The sequence below is a fragment of the Fukomys damarensis genome, unplaced genomic scaffold (assembly GCF_012274545.1).
Source record: "Fukomys damarensis isolate Sample0158 unplaced genomic scaffold, DMR_v1.0_HiC HiC_scaffold_31, whole genome shotgun sequence".
In the NCBI taxonomy this organism is placed as follows: Eukaryota; Metazoa; Chordata; class Mammalia; order Rodentia; family Bathyergidae; genus Fukomys; species Fukomys damarensis.
The window spans coordinates 25,566,225-25,587,008 of NW_022900943.1; the positions used below are offsets into that span (position 1 = coordinate 25,566,225).

At 44.0% G+C, this 20,784-nt stretch overlaps 1 protein-coding gene across 1 annotated transcript in view; it reads left to right on the top strand.

The window, feature by feature from the left end:
- Psat1 (phosphoserine aminotransferase 1) overlaps positions 1-20,557 on the top strand; it is a 22,652-nt gene extending 2,095 nt beyond the window's left edge. Inside the window, exons 2-9 of the mRNA XM_010641467.1 lie at positions 670-730; positions 1,819-1,888; positions 4,501-4,706; positions 5,492-5,664; positions 6,984-7,153; positions 14,958-15,086; positions 19,401-19,538; positions 20,403-20,557. Of these exons, the coding sequence (XP_010639769.1) occupies positions 670-730; positions 1,819-1,888; positions 4,501-4,706; positions 5,492-5,664; positions 6,984-7,153; positions 14,958-15,086; positions 19,401-19,538; positions 20,403-20,508 (1,053 nt within the window). The 3' untranslated portion in view covers positions 20,509-20,557. The remainder of the gene's footprint in view (positions 1-669; positions 731-1,818; positions 1,889-4,500; positions 4,707-5,491; positions 5,665-6,983; positions 7,154-14,957; positions 15,087-19,400; positions 19,539-20,402) is intronic.
- Positions 20,558-20,784: the final 227 nt, after the last annotated feature.

Here is a 20,784-nt window from a genome sequence, read left to right on the forward strand (position 1 = left end):
TTTGTTTTTTATTATGGAGATGCCCAATTCACAAAGGTAATAATAATAATAATAATAATAATAATAATAATAATAAAATGAACCTTTGGAGATCCATCTCTGATCCTCAACAACTGCTACATTTTGCCAATCTTATTTTAGCACGCCAGAGGATTTTTTTTCTTCTGAGTGCTGGAGATAATCCTAGGGCATTCACAAGAATGAGTCATCCTGGGGCAAGCACTGTACCAGTGAACTGCAGCCCCAGCCCCTGGGATGAATCTGAATTCATGGCAGGGTCTTCCTTCTTCCTACCCACCCCACTGCTTTGGACGGAAAAAGATTGGAAAATTGACTTATGTGCATAATTTAGAACTTTATCTATTTTGTACTTTTAAGAGAGTGGACAGTGAGATTTGTGGATATATTTCCTGGGGAATTGGTGAATTTGTACCTTTGGAAAAGTGTACCTTAGCTTTGATCACCTCGCCCAATTTCAGGCTCAACTTGTAAGTTGCTCAGTGAGCAAGTTACTCAAGCTCCAGGGGAGCAGGAGGCAGGGTTTGGCTGTGAGAGAACACAGGGGTAAGGAAGCTTCCAGGCCTGGGTTGGACTCCCTTCCAGTCTCCTTCCCCAGGGCTTTTTGTTGTTATTGTTATTATTATTATCTTTTTTGTTTTATTTTTGTAGGTGTTACTGGAGTTGCAGAAAGAGTTGCTAGACTACAGAGGAGTTGGCATTAGTGTTCTTGGTAAGATTTGCATGTGGATTTTGTGAATGCTCAAGTTTCAATGGGAACTAGTTTAAATGAACTGAGCCTAAATTTCTCCTGGATTTTCCCATAATCTTTGTAGTACTTTTTTTTTTGGTAATGGGGATTGAATTACTTTGCACCTTGCAAGGTAGGTGGTGGAACTGCTGAGCTAAATCCCTAGCTCATTTTTAAATTTTAATAACTTGGTTGTCTGTTTGCTAGCAGTGCTTCTAAAAACAGCCTAAGTGCTGGTGAGAGGATTAAGACATTCCGGTGAACTGTTTTGTGATTGATTTTGTTAATCACAGGAACTGGGGTCACAAGATAATCCATACATTCACATCACAGTGCCACTAAACATAATATTGCTTCACGATGAACTTAGAGTTTTTATTGTACGTAAATACAAACTTATTAAAGTTTAAAAGTATATAACCCTCCTGACCTTGCTGTGAATAATTTTATTGTTGAATTTCTCTTCCTTCTATTTGTGGGACATATAGAAGAATATTGGACCTTTGAGTTCTACAGTCTATTATTTATTTATTTATTTATTTATCTTTTTTTGGTACCGCCGATCCAACTTGGGTCCTTGAGCTTGCTAGGCAGGTGGTGGAACTGCTGAGCTAAATCCCTGGCCCCTACAGTTTCTTTTTTAAATTTAAATTTCTTTTTGGGAGAAAGTGCCAAAGACTGAGATATTAAGAGAATGTAGAATTAAGTATATTCTTCTTTTGTCACATTTTTTCCTGTGGGTTTGTTGCATATATTTGCATTTCTGTGAAGTGAAATCCCATTGTGGAAATCAACAGTATGAAGAAGACTCACAGGCAAGCCAAGATAAATTAGTAGGTGGCTTGCTTATTGAATGTGACAGTTTAAAAATCATTCTGGAGTGACTAAGATAAAAATGTTTGTAATTTAAAAAATCAATTTGGGCTGTCCCCTATGTAACTGAGTGTGGGCGCACAATTTGAATGAAAAATAACTGAAAATTTCTTTGTGTTGTTTCGTTGTACATTTTATAAATCCTTATGTTTACTTAGTTTTGAAATAAAGCTATTTTTGTTTTTTATCTTCTGCAGAAATGAGTCACAGATCATCAGATTTTGGCAAGATTGTTGGCAGCACAGAGAATCTGGTGCGAGAATTGTTGTAAGTGTAAAAAAAAAAGACCAAATTGTGTTACTTTTGTTTGGTACTCCATAAATTTGAGTGTCTGTTGTATTGTTTCTTATGTTCTGTTCAGAATATTCATAAGTAAAAATTAGCCAAGTTACTCTCAAATTCCCTATTACTACATAATGCCTTTTTTTTTTTTGGTACCACGGATTGAACTCTGGACCTTGCGCTTGTGAGGCAGGTGGCAGAACCACTGAGCTAAATCCCCAGTCCCTCATGATGCTGCTTAATGTATTACGCAGTCCATTTTTGTGTGCTATTATGTTTATGTAGTATGTCCAAAGACGAGAAATCATTGTATTAAGGAAAGATTTTTTTAGAATTGGAGTAGCTAAACTGGCTTGAAAGGGATTTACATGACACAGAAATGGTCAGCTCTGTCAGCATAATTAACTGTAATCTAGTTTGGGGGTCTTCAAGGTATGGGGCTATTACTACCTGTCAGAATCTGTTCATGGGGGCAGATATTAAAATTCAAGGCCCACCCACGTTTGCGTAATTGGAATGTCGGGAGAAACTTTATTTCCAATGTTTTCTCTGGATAATATTAAGAATTCTGGACTCTAGGCTCTGCTGTTTAAATGAGACCTCTGTGGTTATCTGCCCTGCCTTCCCTGCCTTGTTCTTAGGGTACCTTATTCTTAAATAGATTGCTGTTGAAATCGCTATTAAATGGATTGCTGCTGTTTTACTTGTTACATAAATATAGTTACAGGTACATAAGAATATGGTAACTTTCAAAACACTTCCCCCTTTTTTGCTCATAAAAATAATGCATGTTTACGGTTGAAAGTTCAGAAAATGGCTGCAACTTCAGAAATTATAATAATGTTATCTGTAACCCCACCACTCAGAGATAATCATTAATATTTTAGGGACTATCCTTGCATCATTGTATGAACAAAATTGGAATTGTTCAGATTTTTGTGTAACTTTTCTTTCTAAAATACCTTGGTAAGGGAAGTAGCTGGGGCTGGTTTGGAGATACTGTGGGAAGTAAGAGACTGTTGCGTTGCTGGGTGTTCACAGCCGATGGTGACCTGCTTGGTTGGTCATGTTGAGTCTGTGCACTGGGTCCCATGTCATATTCAAGGAATAAGGCTGTTCTTGGAGAGGATTTTTTTTGGGGGGGTACCAGGGATTGAACTCTGGTCCTTATGCTTGCGAGGCAGGTGTCCGAACCACTGAACTAAATCCCCGGCCCTTGGAGAGGATATTTGAAACCTTGGCCTGAAAGATGTAGCATAGACCGCCTGGCCCCGAGTGTCTTCAGACTGGGACTCAGTCTGTTTTTTGGCTCCGTCCTTCTAATCAAGTTTTCCTTATATCCCCATATCTAGGTCTCTGGTTTCCACCCAGCCAGCTTTCCTCAATTCTGCTACATCTGAAAAAAAAAGCCTGGAACCTTGCATTGTCCATTCCCCCAGCTGCTAAGAACTCGTGTGTAGAGTCTTCTGAGCTCTACCTGCCTGCTTCGCTGCCCTGCTGAGCCCTGAGTGTCAGCCAGGCACAGTTTAGAGCAAATTGTTGGCAAGCCGTCTATTCCCAAAGACCCTCCCATGCTACTATGCCTGTTACTATTTATGCGTCTGCTGTTGCTCAATCCTCCTGGCTGTTGGCCTTCAGTATACCAGTTCCTAAACTTTTACTGCTGTGTGACTTGGTTTCACTTTCCATGGCGCTGGCCTTCTAGACCGGGCCTTATTCTACTGCCTGTACCATTCTATTCACCATCTTAATTTTGTTATCAGGGATTTTCCTTTATCTCCTGGCTTGGCTTGTTTTCTTTTCTTTTTTCTTTTTTTTTTCCCCTCAGAATTGGGGCTTGAATCTTTGTGGCTCTGTTGCTACATCTTCAGAGCTTTCATTTTTTGAGACAGTGTGCCACCAAGTTGCTTAGTTGCCCAGGCTGGGTTTGAACTTGGAGTCATTCTGCCTCAGCTTCCTAGAGTGCTGGGATTATAAGCCATATACCACCATGCTTGGCTCTGGCTGTGCTTTCTTAAGTGTTAACTTTGCCAGATGGCCACCTGTGGTTACAGAACTTGCTTTTCCAGACTTACCTGAGAAGTTTGAGCAGGTCCCAGAACCTAATCCCATGGGCCAGCTAGGTCATGTGCTTACCTCGAGCTGGGGCTAGCCACGTTGATGGACTCAGTGTCCTGGGGATGATTTTGTAAAGGAACAGGAGAGTGTTGTTGTCAGGAAGATGAGGTGCTTCTGTTAGACAGTAACTTTAGGCTTCCACTGTAGCCCTTGATAAACAGTTGGTCAAGGAAGGCATACATAAATAACTAGATTGGGGTAGACAGAGTAGTTGTGAGAATTTCTTATCATTTGCCCAAGGTAAAGCACTTGCTAAGATACCACTTTTTCTTCATCCATTGAGTCTGTATTGTTTCTTTTTAATTTTTAACTTTTATTTTTTCATTGTTTATTGGTACATTTTAGGTATACAGTACAGTTATATTCATCATTAGGATCTTGTACCTTTACATGATGTATCTTGGTTCTCATTTTTTCCCAATTTCCCTGCCCTCCCTTTAACCAATATGTATTTATTGTTAACCTGTGCTCCTGCCTAGAGCTGTGCCAGACAACTACAAGGTGATTTTTGTGCAAGGAGGTGGATGTGGCCAGTTCAGTGCTGTTCCCTTGAACCTGATTGGCCTGAAAGCTGGAAGGTGTGCTGACTATGTGGTAACAGGAGCATGGTCAGCTAAGGCTGCAGAAGAAGCTAAGAAGTTTGGAACTGTTAGTATCGTCCACCCTAAACTTGGGAGTTATACCAGTAAGTTCTGGGATCTGGGCAACGCAGATCTGACTGGTGGGCTTCCCTTGCCTGGGGCAGTCGCTCTTCTTACTGCTTTCCTCCCTTTGTCAGTACTCAGCTGAACGCCATTTGGATTGGGTGGCTTTAGTAGTGGAACACTCCTAACTAGCTTCTGCAGAAAAGAGGCACACTTACTGAAGAGCCAAGGGCTGGATTTGGATTCAGCTATGGCTTACTCAGGGGCCCCGACAGCGCCTCCAGGTCTGGTGACTTCCTGTGTCCTACAGTCTGGAAAAGCTGTCCCTCCCCCTTTCTGGGAGATGGCTGCAGCTGCTCCTTTGCTTCTATTATCCCAGGTTTCATTGCCTTTGCTGGGGCCTTCTTGGACAGTCTCATGGGCCTGGTGTGAATCAGTCAGTGTGGCTGCACCTGAGTCCCATTCTGCCTCTGAGGCTGTGGGTTTGATCGGTGCCCTGGAGATGTGGGCTGAAAAGGGATGAGGGCTGGGTCTCAGGAAGAAATCACTAGACTCTGAGTGGGCATAGGTGGATGCATGCTGGGGGAAAGGAATGAACCTCAGCTATACTGTATGCCATTTTTAGAGGTTATTTGTGCCCAGTACATTCAAGGGTGTGAACAGTCATCCTCTAGGTTGTTGGTGGCAATGGTCGTGGAACAGAAGGTGCTTTTTCACTCCTGAATGCTTTGGAGTCAGTCTTGCTGTAGGGGAACTGCTGAGTCTCCATCTACATAAGAAAAACTCCAGTCAAAAGGCAGAGTTTGAAACATGTCTTCTTTGATAGAAATTCCAGACCCAGGCACCTGGACCCTCAACCCGGACGCCTCCTATGTGTATTTCTGCGCAAATGAGACCGTGCATGGTGTAGAGTTTGATTTCATCCCTGATGTCAAGGGTGCAGTCCTCGTCTGTGACATGTCCTCCAACTTCCTGTCCAGGCCAGTGGATGTTTCCAAGGTAGAGTGTAAATGAGGCTGACTTGGTGTCTTCAGGGGCATGGGAGTCTGGGGCTAGCAGAACCCCCAAAGCCAGGGTAGACATCAGTGAGCAGTATGATGGTTGCTTGTCATTAGCTGTGTGGAGGTTTAAATCTTGCCATTCCCAGATCCTGGGCTACACTCAAGTTCTGCCTTTGAGAATGAAATTTAGAAACTTTTTGGAGTCTCTTGTTCTTTCCAAGGGCAGATGCCATTTATCCCAGCCCAGGGTATCTATGTGAAGTGCTTTAGGCACCTGGACGCAAAAGGCATCTACAGGAGGGTAGACTTCAGTATCTTTCAGTTGTCTCTTTGTATAAATATAAGAATTTTGTGTAAATAGATTTTTGATTTTTTAAGATAGTTTTAATTTTTAAAAAATTTAAAAACTTAAAATATTTTGCTAATTTTATTTATTTATTTATTTATTTATTGGTTTTTTGAGACAGGGTCTCACTATGTAGTTGAGACTGACCTGGAACTCACTATGTAGCCCACGCTGGTCTCCAGCTCATGGTGATCCTCCTGCCTCAGCCTCCCGAGTGCTGGGATTACAGGTGTGCGCTGCCACGCCTGGCCACTTTTGCTAATTTTAAATATTCACATATGTTAATATTAATTTTAAAAATGTAAGCAATTTAGCATTTTTGCCATTTGAAAATTATAAAAATATTAAAAAATAAGTAAATTTTCTAGATTGCAAAATTGTGCTTCTTCTCTTGGTTGCCAAGGATACTTAAAGGTTCTATTTTATTTGATTTCGTTTTGTTTTTTCCTGTGGGTTATTCCTAGGCCCTTCACACTAAGCTACATCCCCTGTTTTCATTTTTTATTGGAGATGGAATCTCAATAAGTCACTAAGTTGCCCGGGCTGGGGTTGAACTTTTGATCCTCTGGCCTCAGCCTCCTAGAGTCCTGCTGTTCTAGGTATGTGCCATCGTGACCAGCTCAGAGGGCCTCTTCACTGTTTTATTTTTGTGGTGTTGGAGTTGTATGCGGACCATACACTGAGCTACACCCCAGGAAGCAGCTTGAATTTGAGGGCTGGTTTGGCTGGAGAGTGGAGGCTTTTGAGAATGTGAATGTGTCCAAGGCCGGTGTGGTGCTGGCTTGGGTACCCCTTGAAGGCCTTGCTGGGTGCTGATGTATACTGATTTGCTGGCCCAGGTGCACACTTCCTAAGCATGAATAGAGTCATTTCCCTATAATAAGTGGTAATTTGCAAAGAGTTAGAAAGTTTGCATGCACTGATGAAAATGACCATGAATGTTTGTAATCGTATAACTTTCTCTGTTTAAGTTTGGCGTGATTTTTGCTGGTGCTCAGAAGAATGTTGGCTGTGCTGGGGTCACAGTGGTGATTGTCCGCGATGACCTGCTGGGGTTTGCCCTCAGGGAGTGCCCTTCAGTCCTGGAGTACAAAACACAGGCCTCGAGCAGCTCTCTGTACAACACGCCTCCATGTTTCAGGTAACTGTCAGATGCAGTGCTGTGGACCCGCTCTGGGAGCCTCAGTACTTCCCATCCAAGGGGTGGTGACTTCTTAAAGTTCAACACCTTCCGTGAATGGTCACCTAAGGGCCGAACAGGCTCTGCCCAGCTCCCCTCCCTTCTTGACCCTCTCCCTGTTTGATCAGTTTTTCTTCTGTCCTTTGATTTTGGAGAGTGTGTTGCTTTTTGGATCTTGGCAGTTCAGGCTCTGGTGGTTCATCGTTAACCCAGAGCTCTCTGTAGATGAAATCCTGTGGCCTGCACCACAGACAACCAGTGTGTGTTCTCAGAAGGCCTTCCAAAGCCCTATGGCTTTCACTTTTTTTCCTGCTGGGCCTGTGCGAGCTGACTGCCTGACAGCACCAGCTTGTAATACCTTCCTTATTTTTCTCCCTCGGTACTGGGAATTGAACTCAGGACCTTGCGTGTGTGAAGCAGGCACAGTGCCACTGAGCTAAATCCTCAGTGCACACCTTCCTTTCTGAAGCCCGGTCCTGGTAGTTCAGCTATCGGTGCTTTCAAGTGCTTCAGGGAGAGCAGGCTGGCCCTGCTTCACAATTTCAGCTCCCAGACTCATGTGCTGGGGAAATCTTCATGATTTAACCACTGTGTGAGAAAGTTTGCTCAGTAGCTCTATGACCTCGGGGAAGTCCCTGAACCAGCAGGTCCCTCTGGAAGTGACAGTAGTAGTACCCATCTCCTGGGGTACTGTGAGGACTCGGTCAGTTGGTACGTACTTTGTACATAGTGAATACCTAGCAGTTGGTGATTTATAAATGTTAACAGCTTTCTTTTTATTGTCCTTAGTTCCCAAAGACTCAGCAGGGGTGGACGCAGATGAAGAGTTAAGAGTTTATGCATTTATCTTCATAGGTACCTAAGATGTAAGGGTATGGGTAGGGACCCCATGTATCCAGCCACTCTAGGGCTCAGGTACTGTGCTTCTTACTCCCATATTGCAAGCAAGGAGCCGAGGTCATGTTTTCGGAAGTGACATTGCTGGGATCTGGGCCCTGGCAGTGCATTGCGATGCTGGAGCTTGGGTGTGTACACTCAGACCCAGTGCTCTTCACAGCAGAATGTTCGGTGTGCGTTTGTTAGCAGAGTTCCATCTCAGGAAAAAGATGCTTGTGGAAGTCCAGTTCTATGGCTCAGTTGGGTTTTTGTCTGGAAGTTTTCTTCCAGGCTGGCGTCAGGCCAGTATAGTGAATGGTTTCATCTGGGTCTTGACTTTGTCAGAGCTTTCTCCACCCTAGGTGCTTCCTCTAGACCATGTTTCTCAAGCTGTCGCTTGCTGTAAGAAAGGAGTTTTTCCAGAGTTAGCATTCCAGTGGAGATTTTTAAGTGGCTCCTCATTGTGTGACGCCCCCTTTCCTCAGGAGGAAGGTGTTGTGGGCCTGACTGTCTCGGTCACTTATAACAATGCCCTGTTTCTAAAGTGAGTGATAGTGGCGTGGGCTTGAATTCAGTCACCTGTTCCCCAGGCATGAGGTTCTAGGCAGCAGGGAAACACCAGTGGCCACTGGGCAACTTTGGAACAGAACTAGGCAGGCTGGAGGTGACTACTGCTGGGACCTAAAGTGCAGGGTGCAGGCCTTCACAGGGCAGAAGGGAGGAGGTGGCCTCCTTACCCCATAGAAGGTGGGGCCAGGACGTTCTCACGGGTGCTGAGTGGATGCGGTAAGTCAAGGCCACTACCACCTTCAGAAATGAGAGGGTGGGAGGAGACAGGGAAAAAGGCCTGTCCCCCAAGGCCAGCAAGTTCTGACCGGGGCTTAGCCCAGGCTGGAAGGTGGCATGGGCGCCAGGGTGAAACATGTACTCTCTGTACTTCTCCAAGAATTACCTTGAAACATGTTTTTCAAAAGTATGCTGATGAGCACGTTAATGTGCTATTAGAATTAGGTGAAAAACACTTAATGGGAACAGTGGGAAAGCAGACCAGATGTGTTTTGGGAGGTGAAAATGGCTGGAGATGTGGAAAGAGAGAGTGACTGCCCTGTTGGCCTCCCCTTATCCCAGCCCTTGGCCTGATCTTGACCCTTTAGCTGCTCCACGGGGGAGACAAGAACCCCTTCCCTAGGGCTTTGCTGCCCCAGGAGGGGGCTGAGTCAGAAGCAAGGGCTGAAAAGGGGCAGCGTTTTTTTTCCCCTGCACATTTTAGAACACCTTAGGGTAAGTCCGGATGCGTAATGGTATGATTAGAACTGGTCATGTGGAGAAGAGATGCCACATTGAAAGAATTCTGACCCCAAGGTGCCCCTGGAGGTTGCTTTTCTTTGTTTTACTCCCAAAGACAGAAGTACCTAATTTTGTGTATATTAGGAATACTCAGGAACTGATGACTCGGAAGATGACTTGGACTAGAGTTTGATGACAGAACTTAAACATTCACAACACTGCAGAGTCCCGAAGTGAGAGCCATCTCCACATAACAGACATCAGGATTTATGCATAAGTGCCCTCCCTGGTCCTGTGTAAGGCTGGTGAGGCCCCTGGAACTCCTTTCCAGGACTTTGTCACCACTAGGTAGATAAGGGCTGAAGTTTGAACTGATGCCTGTGGTTTTGTTCTGTTTTTGTCAGAGCTGGAAAGACTGCAGGCCCTGGCAACTTTGTTTTAACTGTGCTGGGTAAACTAGGCTGCAAATAGTTGCTCTGTAGCCCTGAGCAATGCACTGGAGTAGAATAAAGGGCCACAGTCGTCCTCTAACACTTCATGTGGGTGTGCTGAAGCTAATTAATTAGTAGAGGAAACGATGCCTGAATGTCCCTTCTAACCCCACAAAACATTTTTACTTACCATGACTAACTGAACCCAAAGCATAAATCTGTTTTAGCTGCAGAACTTAGCTGCATTTTTAATCTAGTTATTTTTGTTTTAATGAAAATACGAAACGAATAAACGAATACATTGTTAATCCTGTCACCTTTCTTAGCAGAATGGGAGGTGCCAGGTGGAGCCGGTGGATCCTCCAAAGGGCTTAGCTCTCCCCACACTGCCTTCCCCAGCTGGGGTGGGAGAAGCCCAGAGTCTTGGAACTACAGAGGGTGGGAAAAACTGCAACTCAGTTTTCACTTTCATCAGGTCCTCCCTCACAAAATTGTGTCTGCAGCCTCTAGTCCAGATCTCAGCTCTAGAGTCTGAATGTTTCCATCAGCGGTGGAGGAGTTCCCAGGACTTCCTGGTGTACTTTTCTTTCTCTTTTTTTTTTTGGTACTGGGGATCGAACTCCGGTCCTTGCCCTTGCGAGGCAGACGCTGGAACCACTAAGCTAAATCCCCAGCTCTCTGGTGTGCTTTTCTAAGCTGGTCACACAGCAAATGGTTTATATTGCTTTAAAAAATTTATTAAAGTAACATAAACGTGTAAGATTTTCACATGAATAGAGTCACCAGTGTGTTCACTCTAACTGCTTGCTATGTACCCTAAAAAGATCTTAACTCGCTATAATACACTTACCTTTTGGTGTCTCCAGGCTCTGTCCTAGGACCTTTGTGGGTAATAATTAGCAGATGCTCAAGTCCCCTGTAGAAAATTGTGTAAAATTGGTCATGGTCGCACATTCCTGAAACCTCAGGGCTCTGTGGGGCTGAGGCAAGACCTGGATTTTAAGCTTGAGCCCAGCCTGGGCAACTTAGAGATTTAGTCTTCAAAAAAAGTGTAGAGCCGGGGATTTAGCTCAGTGGTTCTACTGCCTGCCTCGCAAGCACAAGGACCTGAGTTCGATCCCAGGTACCAAAAATAAATAAATAAATAAATCAGTAAATAAAGTGTAGTTTTTGCGCATATCACACATATCCACCTGCACACTTTAAGTCATCTTCAGATTATACACTGTTTAGTCCAGTGTAATGTTATGAAAATAATTGTTATGCTATACTGTATAGGGAATGATGACAAGAAGAAAAGTCTGCATGTTCGGTACAGATGCATTTTTTGCCCCAAATGTTTTCTGTCTGAGATGAGTTAAATCCACGGATGCTGAAGGTACAGCTGTCGAGGGCGAGCTGCGTGGAGAGCCATGTGTTTAATTGCACACATGGAGCTCTTGTGTGAATTCCCTTTTTCCACCCAGCATACTTCAGTGTGAACTCATGTTTAGCATTTTTTCCTTTCCTTTTAATAGCTATATGGAATTCTGGATAACTGTTGCGCTGTGATTTAAACATTTGACAGGCAGGCTTAGATGGCAAACCTGTGTGTTTGTGGGTGGCATTTTAGTAGGGTTCTTTTTTGGTGCCAGTGATTGAACTCAGGTCCTTGTGCTTGTGAGGTAGGCAGCAGAACCACTGAGCCAAATCCCTGACCCTCGGGTGGCATTTTAGAAGGGGAGGCACAGACCTATTAAAAGCAGTAGTGGGCTGAATTGAGACCAAGTTGCAAAGCCGCATAGGCATTATAAGATCATGCGGTTCCAAAATTTTCGATTGTAGAGGGTCAAAGCATGAGTTAAGAATGAATTGGAGGGATCGGGAATGTAGCTCAGTAGTTCTGCCGCCTGCCTTGCAAGCAGAAGGACTTGAGTTCGATCCCCGGTACCAAAAAAAAAGAGAATGAATTGGACTCTGGTGTGAAAGGTTAAAAATGTAAATAAGGATCAAAATGTATAATTGACAATGTGAAATAGGAAGAAAATGTCTAAAGGATTAGGGGAAGTGGGAGGGATGGGGAAAGGAAATAAGGGAAAAGAAAAAACACGAAGGGAAAAACATGGAAATAAAATCTTTGCAAGTAGGGAAGCGGGGAGGGGGTGCAGGGAGGGCAGGGGAATGGGGAAAAATAAGAACCAAGATAAAGTAAAGGTACACGACCCCAGTGATGAATGTAACTGTACTGTATACCTAAAATGTACCAATAAGAAAAACTGAATTGGAAGCCAAAAGCGCCTCGTGGTGAGCAGTCACGGGCCACAGATCAGGGCTGTGCAAGGAGCTGGGGAAGGTGGGGCAGGACCTTCCGCTTCAGACAGACTCCCGCCTCCAGGACAGCGGCTTCCTTCTGACCTAGCTGCCCATTGATGAGGCTTTGTAGATTGGACACTGGCTGCTGGTAGAGGTGGCTGGGCTTGGCGGCTGTCACTGAGGCTTGGGGACAGCCCAGCTGCCCTGTTAGCAGATGAGCCAGTGGTGGAAGCTGGAAGCCTTTGGCTGAACACGTGGCTCTGGGACTGGTGAGAAGAGCTTGGGTGATGGAGTCAGCCCTGCTACGGGTGGAATCCTGGCTTTGTGGGCCACTTGCTAGATGACCTCAGGGAAGTAAAGCTCTCTGAACCTGTTTCCTAAGCTGTAAAGATGATACCGATGGCTCTGATCTTAGGATCATGTAATCAGTAAAAATAGATGGAGGCTACAGTAGACTTTGGTGAGGTTCATTTCTTTGTGTTTCTCCTCTTCCTTTGTCCCCTGGCTTCTCAGTCTTTAGCCTGGGAGCCCCAGCTAAAGCCTTTTCCTGCTTCTTCCTCTTGCCTCTATCAGTAATTGGCTGCTGTTGCCTTTTCCTCCCAGGGTTTCCTGGGGAGTCAAGCAGCAGAAACTTCTGGAGAGGTTATTGGGTGCTTTGGGGCTGGCTGTTCTCTCCCAAGGCCCCTCTGGACAGCCTACTCTTGGCTCTTCCTGCCTTCTGGGGTGGAAACTCTGGGCCCTTGGCCTACCCATTGGAGTTGGTGAATGAGCTAGTGCATATAAGGTCCTCCTTGGGACAAGCCTCTAGCTGTTAGAGCGTTTTCCAGACAGGTAATTTCCTTGAACACTCTGTCATGATGTGAGTAGATGGAAGGTATTGGTAAATGAGGCAGCCGGGCTAGGGTACTCCTACCTCAAAACTTAGCTGAGCGCACAGACTTCCATTAAATTGTTTGCACAATTCCCATAGAGGACCTTTGTCCTACACTTTCTGGAGGAAACATAGTAGAGGCTGACTACTTCCAGACTCCCAACTCAAGAATGGAGGCTGGGAGTAGCTCAGTGGTGGAGCACTTGTCTAGTATGCTTGAAGTCCCTGGTTAAAAGAAGGGTTGTGGTGGGGAGGATGGGGGTCTCATTTGCAGGAGACCTGCTTTCTGTGAGGAACACACAGCCCTACAGAAGCTTAACTACTTAACAGTTTACCCAAGTGTCACTTAGGCAGTGTGCTTGTTTGCATACTGTTGGGACAGGCATCATTTCAATGAACTAATTCCTGTTTGCACCAGATTCACTCGTACATCTGTTTTATAGCAACTTTTTTGTGTACTTTTTATTTAGAACATCGCATTCCCCTTTGATGCTTGTTTCTAGTGAAATCTAATAGTTCTGTTATTTTCTTTTACTAATTTGTGTTAATTTTGTGAAAAATAACCTGTAATTTTGTGCTACAATCTGTAAATCTTGTAAGTGTATTAGATATACTTTTTATGCTTCTCCAGAACTAAGTGATATTCTTTTATAATACAGAATGGTGACACATTGGGACACTGAGACTGAAAAGGAAGGGAGCCGAAAGATGTGCAAAAGAAAAAACTGAGAAAGGCAGAAATGTTAGTAGAGTCTGTGTTAGGAAATTGAAAGCCAAAAATATTGTCAACCATATGTGAACTGTTCATAATACAGAAATGATAGAACTTGAAAGAAGAAAAGAAACAAAAAATTCCAGTAGTGGACAGCGATTCTAATAATTCTTTGGTTAATGTTCACAGAGTTAACCAACATCTAACAAGCTATCCTATAATCAAAAAATGAGGTAAAATATTTTATAAAATACATATGCACCGTCTGGACCAAACAGTATGGAACTCCTTCGCTGTGTATTCAAAACAAAGGGGTTCAAAAAATCCTTTACCATTTAGATTAGATCTAACCAAATAATTGAAAAAAAAATGGGTAGCGAAAACACCAACCAGGATGTCCATTGCTGATGTCTTCACCATTATTTTTAGTGAGTGGACATTTTATTGAAATAATACCACCCACAGAATAAAAGGAAAGGGTAGTATGACAGCATAAAATATGTTGTTTAAAGAAAGAATGCAAAAAGAATTCAGAAACAGACTACAGCCTACTGTCCAGATTGTAATGCTGCATTGTGTGTTGAATGTCTTAAGATATACAGTACCATACACAGAAAAGTTACTGAATAAATTTAATAAAATTGTTTTTATATTTCTTGTTATCTTACAAAGATTAACCAAAAATATACAATTTTTGCAGTCCCGTGTTTAAATAATTCAACTGGTAGGTGGTTAAATATTACGTGGCTTTTCTCTTACATGAGAAACCCAAATAAATAAAAGCTAGGTAGTAGGAAGTAGGGAGGGAAATCTTTCTCAATTGGGAAGGGGCTCAAGATGGGGAGCGGGGGAAGGGAAAACGTCTGAAAAAAAGATTGGGATGTGTTATGTATGCTTATAGACTCCGTACAAAGAATGTAAACATGTATTAAAGACGTATTTAAAAGCAAAGACGGGCATTCAGAAGATTGCTGGGGAGGGCTGGGGATTTAGCTCAGTGGCACTGAAGTGAAGAGTTACTGCTGGGTAGAGTTGAGGAGGTGAGCTTTGGTGATGTTGGGGATTGGGTGGTGTGGTCCAGGGGTCACGGGGAGTTTGTGTTAGGGTGCGGGCTAGGCAGAGGGGACTGATGACACTCCACCGAGGTGCCCTTATAAGCCTCGTGGAGTGGCCCTCAGGGTCTGGGTTGACCCTTGTCCTTGCTTTGTGACATTCTCTTGTTTACATGTGACCTGCTTTTTATTTGTCTTTTGTAAAGTTGAACTAAACAGATGTTTGTTTTCATCTCTATTTTAGCATCTATGTCATGGGCCTGGTCTTGGAGTGGATTAAGAACAATGGCGGGGCAGCAAACATGGAGAAGCTTAGCTCCATCAAATCCAAGATGATTTACGACATTATCGATAGATCTCAAGGATTCTACGTGTAAGTCAATGGATTTCATCTCACATTTTGACTATTGTAAATTGAAAACTATACCTTTTAAAGAGTGAGCATATTTTACCTTTCTCTATGACACTGATGTACTACTGGTGTTCATGGGTGGGTGGTCTCGCACCCCTGAGCATGGGAGTGGAATTCTTGCCTGATGCTCTCCACCCCAGGAATCCGAGACTTTGGGACCTGAGACTCTGAGGAAAAGTCTCAGTTGGATCCCCCGGGTAGATTCCTCCGTACTCCTTCCACTGTGTGTCACTAGGAAGAACATTTATCAGGGACGAGACTTCATGATGTGTATGTGTGCTGTGTGCAGTGTGTGTGTTTATACATACAGTTAGATACACGTCTTTACTCAGTTCCCAGTCCAAGCCAGGGCCCTCTTTTTCTTTTTCTGTCTTAAATGCTATGTTTTCTAAGCTGGCCTGGAAGTCCTGGGCTCAAGTGACACTCCTGCCTTAGCTTCCTGAGAGTTGGAACTATAGGCATGCACCACATGGTTTAGGACCCCCTACCCCCCCCCCCTGGCTTGCTTTTTTTTTTTTTTGTCTACTTGGAATTGAACCCAGGGAGTGCTGAGCTACATCTTCAGCCTTTTTCATTTTTTTGAAACAGGGTTCTTGCTGAGTTGTCCAGGCTGGACTTGAACTTGATATCCTCCTGCCTCAACCTCCTGAATACCTGAGACTATAGGCGTGCATCACCATGCCTGGCAGGACCCTATTCATAATGGTTGTTTTTCCTTTAAGATTCAGTTGATTGTAACAAAAATATCTGCCTGCCTGATGGTAACTAGGGAATTTGCACTGTCTTGAGTATTTTGTAGGCCACATGCAGTAGCAAACAGGATACTTCAATCCTGATACAAGTTAGATTTGTGTCTTTAGCCAAGAGCTCCGCCCCATCGTTAGCAAGCTAGAGTGTACCCTTTGGCAGCTAGGACAAAGCAGTGTGTTGCATGACCTTTCCTCTAAAATGCTTGTTGTCTGCTCCTGTGAGCTCTTAGTGTGCACTGGGCTTCCAGCTGCAAACCCTGGGGGAGTTGGGCTTGGCTGGGTGCCTTGGCCTTTGGCTTCCTCGCCAGTACTCTCTCATGGGGGAGGGACACACACCGCACCTTCTTGTTCCCCTTGCTTCTGTGCAGCAGAGAAGAGGCAGATTGAGCGTCTCCCTCCTAGTACCTGATACAGGAGGAGGCTGGGAGCCCCCAGCTGTGCTTGCTGGAGCCCTTTTAACATGCAGGATTAGCACTAGATGGTCCAAGGAGTTCATAGCCAACTGAACATGTAGCTTGGAACAGGGGATGCTGTCTCACTGAAGGGGAGGGGAGAGCTCTTGGATGAGCTTCAGCCTTGGGTGTGAGTAGATTAGGCAGAGAAGAGGGAAGAGTACTTGGAAGGATTTTTAAGAAGGAAGTCATGTCCCTCATCAGAGGCACTAAGGGAAGAAAGTAGAATGTGTTTGGGGACAGCTGATGGGTTGTCTGGTGGAGATGGCTATCTGGATTGAAAGGCAAGCTATAGAAAAATCTGAGCACATGGTCAGTGCATGTGTTCACTTATCTATGTACCTGTCCACTAATCTACTCAGCCATCTGTCCACCTACCCGTCCAACCCACCCAGTCACCCACCTACCCAGTCGCTCAGTCACCAATCCAGTCATCCATCCACCCCCAGCCCTGCCACTCCCTGCAAGTCTCCCTCCCTCCAGTGGCTCCTGAGCTCCCACTCTGGGCAAGCCTGCCTCTGAGATTGGATAAGATGACCCTAGAAGCCCCTGAGTTCATTCCACAGCCTAACCACCCTGTAGCATTGGTGACTTGGCATTGAGCCAGTGAGAGGCAGGGTGGCCTAGCATCTTGACGCTAAGAAGCCTTCTCTGCCACCTCTGGCATGTGAGCTTGGTCCAGTGACTGGAGGTAATCCTGTCTGTACAATGGGAATAATAATGGTACATATCTCTTAGGACTAAAGGGAAATGCAATTGCGTATGGTGTGTGTAATAGAAGGGTGAAAAACAGTCTTTTGCACTGGTTGATTTGTATAAAGCACTGGAAACAGTGGCACATCATGAGCATTCCTCACCTGTTAGCTCTTAATATTACTTTTTGTGGTTATTATTGTGTAAAACACTTTAGCTGTTCTTGAGGTACACTGCTTAATACGTTGATATGAATTTCATTATTAAAAGGATGTCCAAGCCACAGATTCTGTGTCCAGATATGAGGTTACCTTTGTTAGCTTATGTGAAGACCAAGCCTTAGGAAAGAGATGTGTCTAGTAAAGGTCTAGTAAAGACCCTAAAGTGAAAGTAGGTGGATTCGTAGGCAGTGTGTACATAAGATTGCGTTTTATTGTCGTTGCTGCCCTGTGACTTAGACTCAAAGCCTACATGGTGGAGGCGCAGACTGATTAAGGCTACGGCTAGGAAATGGAGCAGCCACTGTATGAATGTGGGGTGGTGGGGCCCATGAGTGCTCATCCGGGGCCTGGGGTCCTCTTTAATTATCATACCAAGGAAATGAGAAAAAGCAGGTTGCAGATGGTGTAATTTGCTATTGAAACAGTGTAAGAGTCAACAGAAAAATGTAGGTATGATCAAGTGCAGAATTGAGATCAGTAAAAACTCAGTGTGTTGAGTCTATTGCAGTTCATATTCTACACATAACAAGTATGTGTGTAGTAAGGAAAGAATGCATAACAGCCACAAGAAATGTGAAATTTCTAGATAAGACAAAATCTATTCAAGTTTGAGCAGAAGGACAGCTGAAAATTTTAAGGACAAACTATCAAATGATCTCTTATAATTTGTTAAAGTCATATTAATTTAAACTGCAGCACTATCACAAGGGGAGACAGTTCAGTGGGATAGAAATCCGGAAACACTTGTACTTACTTGAAAATTAATTACATGTTAAGTTAGATGAAAAATATACTCATAACACGCTGTTTGAAGCAGTGACAGGTCATGTGAACAAATATAGAATTATTTGGATCACACCATATTCAAAAATAAGATCTAGGGCTGGGGATTTAGCTCAGTGGTTCTGTCAGCTGCCTTGCAAGCGCAAGGTCCTGAGTTCAATCCCTGGTACAAAAAAGAAAAAAGAAATAAAATCTAAACAGTCAGAAAGATCTAAAAGCAATAAAGAGAATTATAAAAATCCTCCAGGGAAATATTGGTGAGAGAATTTCTTTGTCTTAAGTGGCCAGAAAACCTTATTTTATTTTATTTTATTTTTTGTACTGGGGATCGAACTCGGGTCCTTGAGCTTGTGAAGCAGGTGCCAAAACCACTGAGCAAAATTCCCAGCCCCCAGAAAACCTTATTAAATGAACAAGAAAACTCAAAAGCATTGAAATAATGACATAATTTCATGAAAATTTTAAAATGTTACACAATTGAAGACATAAACACTTAAAACAACAAATGATAGGAAAAATTAGAAATATATAACATAAAAAGATTATCAGACTTAATGCAGGTAAGAAGCCACAAATGAATGGAGAATAACCAAATACAACCCAGGGCCTGGCAGGGCGTGGTCGCCTTCGCCTGTGATCCCAGCGCTCTGGGAGCCTGAGACAAAAGGATTGCAAGTTTGAGACCATCCTGGACAACATAGTGACTTATTGAATGAGACCTGTCTGAAAAACCAAATCAAAATGGGCTGGGGATTTGGCTTAGTGCAGAGGCTCTGGGTTTAATTCCTCATGCCAGAGAGAAAAACAAACAGCCACAGCATGGGGTGGAAGTGTAAGTTTGGACTGATCTGAAGCCGCATGTGCAGCATCCGTCAATACCTGAACTCACTCATGACTGAGGATTTTTGTGTCCGAGGGGTCACCCTCCCCAGTATTCTGCTGGGCACATAGGCAGCACGGAATTAAAGATCAGCAAGTTCAGAGTAGGATGCAGCAGTGACCTGTTAGGTTCCTGATCACTCAAGGATTCAGTCTAGTTCCAGTGGAGCCGTCTGTGGGGTCCTGTCGGCTTTGCAGCCACTCCCCCTCCCCGGTCACGAATCCAGTGTCTCAGTTAAGTCGGAGAACTTGAGGGGGCTTCCGCGTCTTGCCGGTGAGGCTCTGTGCCAGAAAACCCTTCTTCTGTCCTGACCTGTCTGCTCTGAAGCTTGTCAGCCTTAGCAGAATTTCCTTGTTGGCTTTCTAGGGGAAGATTTTTGTTTCTTTTTCTTTAATATCCTCCTTTGCATCTAGAAAAAATATTTTTAAGCCTGTAGATTTGCTAATAAGAGCCCATACGTTTCACAAAAATAGCTGAAATAATAAGTGTGGTTTCAGATGTCCAGTGGAACCCCAGAATAGAAGCAAGATGAATGTTCCATTCCGCATTGGTAGTGCCAAGGGAGATGATGCGCTAGAGAAAAGATTCCTCGATAAAGCACTTGAACTCAATATGATCTCCTTGAAAGGGCATAGGTAAGTGCACCTCTTATCCAGAAGCTGGCCAGAGATTTGGTTTCCCTTTTCAAATGCAGAATGAAACAAATTCAAGAGCCTAATCATCTTGGACTGATTGTGGTTCTGTAACTTTGGGGAAATCTGCTTGCCCCAGGGGTGTGCATTCCTCCCACCTACAGAGCCCGTACTGGTTCCCAGCTGTGAGGGTGGGTGGAGTCACATCATCCCTGGGGCTTTTGTCGGAAGTCAGCTGTGAAAATGTTTTAGCCAGCTCTTAGAGCACAGAGCCTGCCCTGCAGTCTGTGAGGCTGACATTAGCCGGTCCTGGTATTGGAACATTTCTGTGACGCCAGCTGAACGTCAGATAAGGATTAGCTTTGCAGACTCCACACGGTAGCTGTCCTTACGCCTGAGAGTAACTGGCAGCGAGCTGTCTGCCACCCTTGTAGACAGTGCTATTGGGCAAGCTCTGGAATGACGTGGTGAGCTGGTTAACGTCTTTATCCGACTTCTCTGCTCTTGCCCTCATCTAATTTTTTATATATCCTGAGTGAATAGTTGGAATCGATCCAGATGTGAGCATGATGGATATCATTGCATAAGGGAACCTTTTCTAATGAAAGAGTTGGAAAAGTTCTGTGCCACCTGTTAGGGGTTTTCAGGTGGAACATTGAGCACGGTGCACTTGGAACTGTTTCAGGAGCAGTGATGAGGGAAAAGATTGTGGTGATGGTAATTAGATGCTTTTGTTGTTGTTGTTGTTGTTGTTTTGTAGTGCTGGGGATGGGCCCAGGACCTCACATGCACTAGGCAAGCACTTTACCATTGAGTGACGCCCCCAGCCCAAATGCTTCTGTTCTTAATTATTTGATCTCACTTTAGGTCAGTGGGAGGCATCCGGGTCTCTCTGTACAACGCCGTCACCGTTGAAGATGTTAAGAAGCTCGCTGCCTTCATGGAAAATTTTTTGGAAATGCATCAACTGTGAACACATCCTAACTAGTTTGTACTCTGCCTTTGATCCATGATGATTAGAGTAACAGGAAATGGCTGCAGAAACATGAAGGACATGGTATTTTTTCCAAATGATCATGGTTTTTACAGATTCTTCTGTTTGCAGAGAACACAGCAAAACATCCAGAATGCTGCAAAGCTGACAGGACCACCAGCTAATGGCCACCTTAATCTTGACCTGAACTGGGAGCATTTAAAAAATTTCCCATTGCTTTTCTAATGAATTCCGGTCTAATTTTGCCTTTGCTGT